Source organism: Gekko japonicus, unplaced genomic scaffold (assembly GCF_001447785.1).
Source record: "Gekko japonicus isolate JY-2015 unplaced genomic scaffold, Gekko_japonicus_V1.1 scaffold2268, whole genome shotgun sequence".
In the NCBI taxonomy this organism is placed as follows: Eukaryota; Metazoa; Chordata; class Lepidosauria; order Squamata; family Gekkonidae; genus Gekko; species Gekko japonicus.
In genome coordinates, this window is record NW_015174338.1 from 184,758 (window position 1) to 196,336 (window position 11,579).

General features: G+C 46.2%; 1 protein-coding gene across 1 annotated transcript; it reads left to right on the forward strand.

Annotated features, from left to right (window-relative positions):
• The first annotated feature begins 7,772 nt into the window (after positions 1 to 7,772).
• On the forward strand, positions 7,773 to 8,762 carry GPR174 (G protein-coupled receptor 174). The gene has a single exon (XM_015424278.1). The coding sequence runs from the start codon at positions 7,773 to 7,775 to the stop codon at positions 8,760 to 8,762; it is 990 nt and encodes a 329-aa protein (XP_015279764.1).
• Positions 8,763 to 11,579: the final 2,817 nt, after the last annotated feature.

Genomic DNA, 11,579 nt, shown 5'->3' on the forward strand with positions numbered 1-11,579 from the left:
GGGCGGGGTGTGTGGCCTTATGACACACTTCCGGTGATGTCAGGGGGTGTGGCCTTATGACACACTTCCGGTGATGTCAGGGGGTGTGGCATATGCTAATGAGTTATGCTAATGAGTTCCCCTAGCTCTTTTTCTATGAAACGACCCCTGGTTGTTGTCTAGAGATCAGTTGTAATTCTGCAAAGCATCCAGGCCGCACTTAGGAAAGGAGGCTATACTGGGAAGACACACAAGTAGCATGTCACGGAGCCACATGTGACTCCTGAACCACTGAGTGGGGGTCACTGCTCTAAGGATCACACCACATTTAAACTCTTGCGTGGATTTAGTATTCATGGGAGAAGAAGGCATGAATAGGTTAAAGAACAGGAAGCAGAGTTAGGAAACAGGGAGTATTCAGGATGCCGGGAAGTCAACAGTGGAGTTCCCCAAATGCTCTAAATCTGTGCTGTTTTTTAAATGATCTGGAGTCAGAGGTCATCAATGTGCAGAGGACACATTATTTAAGACAGTGAAAATCCAAGCAGGCTGCGAATAGATCCAAAAGATCTTCTCCAAAGTGGGTGGATGGGCAAGCAAATGATGGAATGACAGACACTGAATGGGACTTGTAGCCAGTGCAGCAATTCCACAGATGCAAGGTCTTCTGCTAGCAGAACAAAACTTTTACAGCTCTCCCGTTTGGTAGTGGCCTGAAATGCTGCCTGAAATCCTGCTCTTGCTGGTAAAGAGACCTCCTCCACGGGATTTCAAAGGACATTTGGTCTGCTAGGGGAGGCGGCAGCTGTGAACATCATGCTTCAGGGGGTGAAGTCCTTGCACCTGCAGAAACGCTGCATTGGATCCAACTCAATACATGTCAGCCCAACTAATTATTTGTTTAAAAGTACCTGTCCCCCACCTTTCCCTTGTGGCTCAAAGTACCTGCAGCTTCACCCATAAAATGGCCTTCTAGCAATGTCTGAAGATGGTCCTCCCTTCCCATTGTTGAAGGCGGGAACCACTATAGAGATGGGCTGTAGTAGATGCTGGGGGTGGGGTGGGGCCTTTAAGCAGGTGAACAACCAGAAGCTGGCAACCGGAAGACCGTAGTGGGCACATGAGGCTGTTAAGGGAGCAGTGGCCAAATCGCTCGCTCACAACTTGAATGCCAGTAGCTCACAGAGCAGAGTCTTCGCTCACAAGACTCCACAGCTTAGAGGGAGCACAGGTCCTAGGCCATTAAGGGTTTTGAAGAACGTAACCAGAAACTTGAACGTGGAAACTGGAAACTAGTAGCTATGGTGGCCAACTCCAGGTTGGGAAATTCTTGGCGATTTAGGAGTGGAGTCAGGGAAGGGCGTGGTCTGGGGAGGGACCTCAGTAGAGGGTCATGCCATAGTACAAAAGTATAAAAGCCAGGCTTTTGGTTGAGGACAGCGATGGGACAGCAGGCAGCCTGGTTTTCTCAGGGTTTCCCACACACACACACACCCCTGCCTACCTTCCCTTCCCTTTGGAGGCTTTGGGTAGTTCAGTTTTTATTTAAATTACTCATCATCCTGGAATCGCTTTTATTTAGGATTCTGTGCTGTTGAAGGTTGGCTGAATCTAACTTGGATTGTGTGTTTTTATTCTGTCGTAAGCTGCCCTGCCAACCTAGCCGTTCGAAAGCAAGAAATTGCAAGTAGATAAATAGGTACCGCTTCGGTGGGAAGGGAACAGCGTTCCGTGCGCCTTGGTGTTTAGTCATGCCGGCCACATGACCACGGAAACGTCTTCGGACAGTGCTGGCTCTTGGGCTTTGGAACGGAGATGAGCACCGCAGCCCTAGAGTCGGATTCGACTGGCTTTCGAGCAAGGGAGACCTTTTACCTTTAAGCTGCCCTGAGCCCTGCTTGCAGGGAAGGGTGGCCTAGAAGTCTAAACAATAAATAAACAAAGTCCACCCTCTAAGGCCACCGTTTTCTCTGGGGCACAGATCCCTGTCATCTGGAAATCATCCTCGGAGATCTCTTGGCCCCGCATGGAGGTTGTCAGCCCTACCGGTAGCCAATGTAGCCCTTTTAAAATACGCAAGCTGCATTCCACCGGCCTGCCCCTGACGGTAAACAGCTTGCCACGTCCCGATCCAGTTGTAGATGCTGAATGGTGTGCGGGGGGAAATCCAAACTTCAAAATACATTGATGGCATCTGAGGCTGTGATTCTCTAGGAAAGAGGCCTTGTGATCACACTGGATCCCGCACAGTGTGCTGTGATGGTGAGAAAAGGATGGGTTCCATGTCCACTAGGGCCAGGAAAGGGCTGGAAAGAAATAGTCAGAACCAGTGTTCCCTCTAAGCTGAGTTAGTGTGAGCTAGCTCACAGTTTTTTAGCCTCCGGCTCACACATTTTTGTCTTAGCTCAGGAAGGAGGGCTCCAGAGCAAACTAATTTATGTAGCGGCCAAATCGCTCGCTCACAACTTTAATGCCAGTGGCTCACAAAGTAGAATTTTTGCTCACAAGACTCCACAGCTTAGAGGGAACAGACTCTGAAGCATAACACCCTTCCGGCCATCTACAGTGGAGCTGGACTGGGAACACGGCGTGCAGTCGCTGGTCACCCCGTCTCAAAAAGGATATCGTTGAGCTAGACAAAGCGTAGGCACAGGCACCCAAAATGATCCTGTGGTTTTGAAGCACCTTCCCTCTGAGAAAAACGCAAATGACCTGGAGGCTTTTTCGTTTAGAAACAAGAGAGTGAGCCATGCTGGACATGTACAGAATGATGCACGACGTGGAGAGATGGGACAGAGAAACCCCATCCCCCTCTTCAGAAGAATTCTAGCTCTCACCCTACAAGAGTCGAGGAGCTTACAGTAAATGCTGGTTGCATGTCTCAATACACTGCAGAATGAACATGCAGGACTTGCTGGTAAATGGAGTCCTGATGGTCATTAGTGTAAATGGCTTAGACAAATTCACTGGAGGTCTATTAGTTCCTATCCCTTTTGATAACTGAACAAGACTCTGTGTTCAGAGGTCAGGAATGACAGTGAATAGCTCAGAATGGGGGGGCAGGGCCGGCTCGAGGTGTTTCTGCACCCTAGGCAAGGCTGCCTTATGCCTGGAGACCTGGAGCCAGCCACCCTTTTGCTGCTGCCACCACTGCCTCCTCCCCCCTCGCCACCACCACCAAAGGGGGGAGGAGGGGGGAGGCACAGCTTGGCGCCCCAGCCAGGGCCCGGCGCTCTAGGCAAATGCCTAGTTTGCCTAGTGGGTGAGCCGGCCCTGTGGGGGGGGATTATGGGGGAAGACAACCGTCTTCATGCTCTCCTTGGGGTGGGGTCATGCTTTGATGCACAATATATATATATATAAGGTCTAACTGGAAAACTAGATTCCATTTTCCCTTTTTGTCCTAATTCTGGGCCCACCTTCCGAGCATTCGGCCATTAGTTCCTCATTTAGACTTTGTTTCTGCTTAGCTTACTGTGTCCCAGGAGATGAAAGATTCCATATGCCGTGCTTCAAAGGATTTAAGTTTAGGTAATGTGCCTCTATCCATCATGACTGTTTTGTTACTCATGGCATCGAACCATAAAACATTCTGTACTGTCAAGGAGTCGATATGTCATGCATTGTGACTCCTGCAACAAAACAGAGCAAGAAATAAAGTGACATTATGTTTATCTTTTATGAAATCTATTGATCAAAAGTATGGCAACGCTTCATTACTGGGTCAGGAAGACGCATTCTTGTTTATGTATTCCATACCATTGCTTAGACTACCTGGGATTGCTTCAGGAGTTCACCCCTCCCCTCCAAAAAAAAAAAATCAGAGAAAGCGGGTATCTTGCTTGTCTGAATCCATCCAGACCTGTGAATAATTTGTTATATTTTGATCTCATTTTCCAGCCAAAATTGGTTTGCATAGAGGAAGAGATTGGATTTATACCCTACCTTTCACTTGGAGTCTCAGAGCAGTTCGCGATCTCCTTTCCCTTCCTCTCCCCACAACAGACACCCTGTGAGGTAGGCGGGGCTGAGAGAGCTCTGAGAGAACTGCTCTTGAGAGAACAGCTCTGAGAGAACTGTGACTGACCCAAGGTCACCCAGCTGGTTTCATGTGGAGGAGTGGGGAATCAAACCCAGTTCTCCATGTAAGAGTCTGCTGCTCTTAACCACTACACCAAACTGGCAGTTCATAGGAATAAAACCCCCAATACAAATACAAAAACAAAACAAACGAAAATACCCACTGCGTTGTGCACGGGGTTGGACTAGATGTCCCTGGAGGTCCCTTCCAACTCTATGATTCTATCATTCCATGATAACTCAGATTAAATACCAGTGTTCCTTTGGGTGTGGGCTAGGATTGCCAGCTCCGTGTTGGGGAATTCCTGGAGGTTTATGGGTTTATGAGCCTGGGGGCTGGAAACTGAAGGTAGCTCAGCTGGGTATAATGCCATAGAATCCACTCTCCAAAGCAGCCATTTTTTTCCAGGGGAACCAACCTGTGTGGACTGCAGATCTGTTGTAATTCCAGATCTCCAGGCCCCACCTGGAGGTTGGCAGCCCTGGGTGGACTCTCAGCTGAGATGGCACCAAAGGCAATGCAGGGTGCCTGGCAACTTCCTGTGTTACTTTTGATGCCTTTGGATGGAAAATAGAGAGGCGGGGATTTTCAGCTTAAGTTGGTTTCAAGTCTGACAGAGGGCTCCTGGCTGGGGCTGGTTTCAGATGGTATTAAAATGGACCATACACTTGGGTCTTCACAGCTGGCAGAGGTCTCACCAACAAGGACGCTAGAAAGGGAGACTGGGAGGCAACCTTCTGGAGTCTCCGGTCACTCCTGGGGCCCACAGAGCTGGGAAAGTCATGTCATCTTTTTCCTTACAGTGTTTGGGTTCAGTGTTCCCTCTAAGCTGAGCTAGTGCGAGCTAGCAACTTTCATGCCAGCAGCTCACAAAGGGTTTCAGAGGGACCATACACTGTCTTCATCGCTGGCAGAGGTCTCACCAACAAGGACACTAGAAAGGGAGACTGGGAGGCAACTTTCTGGAGTCTCCGGTCACTCCTGGGACCCACAAAGCTGGGAAAGTCGTGTCATCTTTTTCCTTACAGTGTTTGGGTTCAGTGTTCCCTCTAAGCTGAGTTAGTGCGGGCTAGCAACTTTCATGCCAGCAGCTCACAAAGTAGAATTTTTGCTCACAAGACTCTACAGCTTAGAGGGAGCATTGTATTGGGTTGGATCTGAACAAAGTTCGAGTCCAGTGGCACCTTTAAGACCAAGAAAGTTTTATTCAACGTATAAGCTTCCGTGTGCATACACACTTCTTCAGATACAATGAATTGGAAATTACCAGTTCATACATATAGGTAGAGGGTGAGCAGCAAATTAGCATACAGCATAATGAAGAAGTTTAACAGATTCAAGGACCAAACAGGAAAAGCAAGCTTAGTTTGTATGGTTACCATTTGCTCGGGTTTAATTCTGAGGGGAAAACATAGGGAAGGAAATAAATATGTCACAATTGGAGATTGATGGGCAGATGTATCCTTAATTGTGGGATGCTGAGAGTAATTAACTGAGACCCTCCCATTACACTCCATCGGTCTCCTCTCAAGCATGGAGGCAACCTTACAGCATCTTCTTCTCTGAAGAGGGGCGATTGGCTGTGTAGAGTTGGATCTGGTCATGGTGAGAAGACCTCAGACAGAATCATTGTCTGGAGACTTGTGGTGGCCCCTGGTGGCCTGCCACCCCCCCCCCCCCAAAGCCCCCCCCCCCCAAAGCACTGCCACAGTCACTTTGCAAGAAGGTTAGACACAGCGGTCATGCCAGGTCCAGGGGGCCCACAGAAGTGCTCCCCGAAGAAGTGGGTGTGTTGCGCTGATGAGCTACAGCTCATTTGAGACGCATTGAGCTGCACTCAGGGACCTGTGAGATGGAACGGGGAGGGAGAGAACCGAGCTCCTCCCATTGTCCTTCTTGGCCAATAGTCAGCCGTCCCCTCTCCCCTTGGACTCCCCCCATGCCCATATATTCTGCCAGCTGAGAAGGAGGAAGAGAAAGGACCTGTTCCTTGAACAGCAGTCAGCCCTACAGTTGCGTATTGATTTGCTACCATTATCTTGTGAGATCTTCAAAGTGTGGTTCCATTCTTTTGCTGATGCAAGCCGCCTTGTGAATTTTGCAAACAGACTGCGGAGAACAGTCTTCTGAAGGTTGTCATTACGACAATAACTCTGTTAACACCCAGTGAAAGCGAGCTGACGGAACCCTGCTGGCTCTCCGTGCATTTCATTGTTATTCGTTTATCCCACTTTTCAACCCAAAACTGGCTCCCATAGTGGCACAAAAATCTAATCCCAATGACAGTGGGTTGGATCCTGAGGATCTCGTCCAGTGATGGCAATCCCTTCCACTAGCCTGAACTTTCTCTGATAGGGTTGCCAACCTCCAGGTGGGGTCTCAAGGACTCCCGGAATTGCAACTGATCTCTAGTCTACAGAGATCAATCCCCCTGGAGGAAATGGAGGGTGGACTTCATGGCATTATACCCCACTAAGGTCCCTCCCCTCCCCAAACTCTGGTCTCCCCAAGCTCTACCCCCTAAATCTCCAGAAATTTCCCAGCCCAGAGTTGGAAACCCTAAACAGGATCTTGCATCGGAGGAAGTCTTCTTACTCCAGGGGGAAGTGCCACCATTAGCAGAACAGATCTGTGGGATCCAACCCAACAGCTGCTGGGATGTTGGCTTTGGTGGATACCAGATTCACATAAGAACATCAGAAAAGCACTACTGGACCAGACCAGTGGTCTGTCTTGTCCAGCAAACTGTTTCACACAATAGCCAACCAATTACCCTGGAGGGCCAACTAACAGGGCATAGAGGCCGAGGTCTTCTCCTGATGTTGTCTTCTAGCACTGGTATTATTCAAAGGTTTGCTGCAGAGGCTGAACCAGACTTGAGTACAAATATGAGAATTCCCCTTTGGGGTATTGTAAAGAACCACATCCAGACATATTGAACTAGGGGCCTTTGTTTGTTATGACTGTGTTGACTCTAGGACTTCCTGGAATATGTTATCCTGGTATAAAGTATTTTATCAATTATCTGCGAAAAGGTCTGCTTTTGGATTCTGTAAAGAAGCCATGTAAATTTGTGTTTGTCTCTACCATTGTAGGTGCACTACCATTATTTGCTGGAAAAAAACTAGTTGTGAAGGAGGAGGTACGCACAATGGAACAGAAACCCCTCCTACCATTGCCAGTCTAACACATTGGACAATGCTTGCTTTGGTCAGCATCTCTTTCCTCATGGATCGGCTTGATGTATCTGGGCTCAGAAACAACTCACCTTGGAAAGGCCACCAGTAACAAGAAGAATTCAGGGTTTCTAATCTCTGTCATGGCTTCTTCCAAAATCTACCAAGACGCAGCGGTCAAAAAGAGTGAGGGAAAGCTGCCCTAAATAATCTGCTGAGGAGAACGGAAGAAAGTCCTTCCTAAATACAAATGTATATGCTTTCAGAATAAGATTTAGATGAACAAACGCTAACAAGCGCTCAAAGAAAAAGTTTTGTCTCCTTAAATTTATCTCCAAGGATACTTTGACTTGGTCGGGCTGTCCGTCCCATAAGATCTCAGGAGAATGCAAAAAAGGGCTGCAATCCCACTTGCAGGTTCCCAAGATGCCACCCTGCGTCCTTATTTCCCCTCCGTGAGATTTCAAGGTATTAAAATCTCTCATCAATAACATTTCCATTGCCGTTGACTCGCTTGGTACTATATGAAAACCAACATGGCAACGAACGACGTAGACTGCAATGGAGAGAACGACTTTTCAAAGCGCTTCTATGCCATCATGTACACAATCATCTTGGTACCTGGACTGATAGGGAACATTTTAGCACTCTGGGTGTTTTATGGGTACATGAAAGAAACAAAACGGGCCGTCATTTTTATGATCAACCTCGCAGTCGCAGATTTAGCCCAAGTTTTATCCTTGCCTCTGAGAATTTTCTATTACCTATCGGAAAGCTGGCACTTTGGGAATGGGCTCTGCATGTTCTGCTTCTACCTGAAATACGTCAACATGTACGCCAGCATCTACTTCTTAGTATGCATCAGCGTCAGGCGTTTTCTGTTCATCATGTACCCCTTGAAGTTCAGCAACTGCGAGCGCATCTACGACGTGTATGTCAGCATCGCCGGGTGGATTGTGGTCTGTATCGGTTGTTTGCCTTTCCCTCTTCTGCGACGTGCATCTAATGAGACGCACAATGGCAGCAAATGCTTTGTGGACCTTCCGGTCAATGCCATCAGTGGTACGGTCAGCATCACCATGATGACCGCTGGCGAACTGGTTGGGTTTGTGACCCCTTTGCTGATCATCCTGTACTGTACGTGGAAGACTGCCTTGTCTCTCAGAGAAAAACATTCCCTTCCCCAAGACCTTGGAGAGAAAAAGAAAGCGTTGAAGATGATCTTAACTTGTGCTCTGGTCTTTCTGATTTGCTTCGCCCCTTACCACATCAGCTTCCCTTTGGACTTCTTTGTGAAAGCCAAAACAATCAGAGACTGTCATGCTCGAAAGGTGATTCTGATATTCCACACAATAGCCTTGTGTATCGCCAGTCTCAATTCTTGCCTCGACCCCGTCATTTATTACTTTACAACAGACGAGTTCCGAAGGAGACTTTCAAGACAAGACTTACAAGACAGCATCCAGCTCCATAATACATTCTATGGGAAAACCAATGGCCCCACACAGTGCAGTGACCCAGCATGAATGTTGCAATGTCTGCAGTGTACTTTCTGAAATGGTTTACTATAATGCCACGGGCTCACGTTTCTATTGATAGAGCAAGGATAACGTTGCAGAGCTTTTGTTGATCTACAGATTGGTTGCCTTTAATGACTTGATTGGTTGACCCAGAATAGAAATGTCAACTTTTGCTTGCACATACCCCCTGATACTACTGAACACCAATGAAGCTGCCTTATACTGAATAAGGCCCATTGGTCCATTAAGGTCAGTATTGTCTACTCTGACTGCAGTGCTTCTCCAGAGTCTCAGGCGGAGGTCTTTCCCATCCCCAACTGCCTGGTCCTTCTTAACTGGAGGAGCCAGGGATTGAAACTGGGACTTTCTGCATGCAAAGCGGGGTCTCTGCCACTGAGCCACAAGGGTATGTTTCAAAGAATATTCAAAAATTACATGATATTCCATTCTGGAATGTTAACATCAGGCTAACTGGTAGCATTGTTTATCCAAAAGTGACACTAGGCTCATTGTCCTTTTGTTCAGGTGACAATTCCTGAAGTCAGGGCTATTTTTGGGCAGGAACCCACAGGAATGGAGTTCCGGCTGGCTTCCAATTTGGCCACACCCAGCAGGAACGCATTAGCATAATAGGCCACACCCAACAGCAGAAACTCATTAGGATTGGCTACATTAGGGGTGTGTGGCCTAACATGCAAAGGAGTTCCTGCTACAAAAAAGCCCTGAGTTTGGACAACAAACAAGGTAAACAGAATAAGAAGCAAAAGGTGGGTGTGGCTGGATGAGCACATTTCTGGTAACATGGGGGTGTGGCCTAATATGCCAATGAGCGGTGCTGTCAGGGGTGTGGCCTAATATGCTAATGAGTTCCTGCTGTTGGGTGTAGCCTATTATGCTAATGAGTTCCTGCTGGGCTTTTTCTACAATAAAAGCCCTGCCTGAAGTCACGTATATACTTGAAGAATACCCAAGGCTCTCCGTGGTTGCATCTTAGACTGCAGTTCCCAAGATCACATGGAACATCTGTTGACCATGGTCATGGAGGTTTCCACCCAAAGCAGTGGTTAAACGCATGAATCTGCCTTATAGTGAATCAGACCATTGGTCCGTCAAGACCAGCATTGTCTACTCAGACTGGCAGTGGCTCTCGAGGGTCTCAACCAAGGGTGGTTTTAGCATCCTTGGAGATCCGTATGAGACAGCCCACATCCGGAAGCACCTCAGGGCCACCTAAGAGCACTGGATGGAGACAAAATTGCCAGTTTCTTAAGTGTCCGATATCTGGAAGGAGAATTATTTCCCATTATCAATAAGTTAAAACCATGTCACTAACATTCATGTGCTAACAAAAAGGAAGGGAAGGGGGAAGGGGAAAAAAAGGGGGGGGGAGAAAACTCAACCCAAAAAGTTGCTATGGATCCACAAGGGTTAAGCTAACACTAAATATTATGAAAATACAAAAATTATTCAGGTGTACACATTTTAAAACTTAGATTCATTAAAAATATACCATTCGGACATAAAAAAAACTTCTCAACATTCATACATAGATGGGTTAGTGCTGTGCCACTGAACCAAACGCGTTTCGGCCACTCAAAGGGCCTTCCTCAGTGGTCACAATTCCAATTACAAATTTGACATACATTCAAAAAAATTTTGTACATAAGATGTTAAATATATATACAGTATAAGGCCAGCTGTTGTTTCCTAAATACTTCTGAATTTGTTTATTATTATTCTATAAGATGGGCTAGCCAATTAAAGTCCAGCCAATTAAAGTCCAGCCAATTAAAGTCTAGCCAATTAAAGTCCACCAATAATTCTGGTAGCACAGATTTGCTGGTGAATTTGTACAGGATGGAGTGACATACATTCAACTCACGCAAATTTGTGCTACCAGAATTATTGGTGGACTTTAACATCTTATGTAAAAAAATTTTTTTTGAATGTATGTCATCTGTGTATGAATGTTGAGAAGTTTTTTATGTCTGAATGGTATATTTTTTAATGAATCTAAGTTTTAAAATGTGTACACCTGAATAAATTTTGTATTTTCATAATATTTGTGCTACAAGAATTATTGGTGGACTTTAACATCTTATGTAAAAAAAATTTTTTTGAATGTATGTCATCTATGTATGAATGTTGAGAAGTTTTTTATGTCTGAATGGTATATTTTTTAATGAATCTAAGTTTTAAAATGTGTACACCTGAATAAATTTTGTATTTTCATAATATTTAGTGTTAGCTTAACCCTTGTGGATCCATACTAACATTCATGTGCCCATTCTGAGAATGGAGGAAGAGAAGGAAAGAGGGGATGGATTACTGTGCCAGATCTCAAGAGCACTCCTGACATGTCCAGTACGATACCTTCACACCCCTTTCAGGGGAACACTTCGTATTGGTGCTATTGTTTTCACAGGGTTCAGTCCGTAGGGTTCAGTCCAAAGGAAGCATCATGCATAATTACTACTATATGTGGCACTTGGAGACAGACACATATTCAGAATATCTGTCAGGATGCAGATCACAACTGGTTTCCAGGCTTTTGTGGACATAACTTAGTGAGAGCTTATTTAGAGTCCAGTGGCACCTTTAAGACCAACAAAGTTTTATTCAAAGTAGGAGCTTCCGTGTGCACGCACACTTTTTCAAACACACTGGAAGGAAAGTAAGGTTCAAACTTATAGACAGGGGCCAAACAGCAAATTAACAGCAAATTAAATTAGCTTCGCGTCCATCACCATAAAGTAATAAAGTTGCCAGTCTCATTTAATTGTTGAGACCCGAAATTACCAACTACAGGCTGAATGAAGCAGC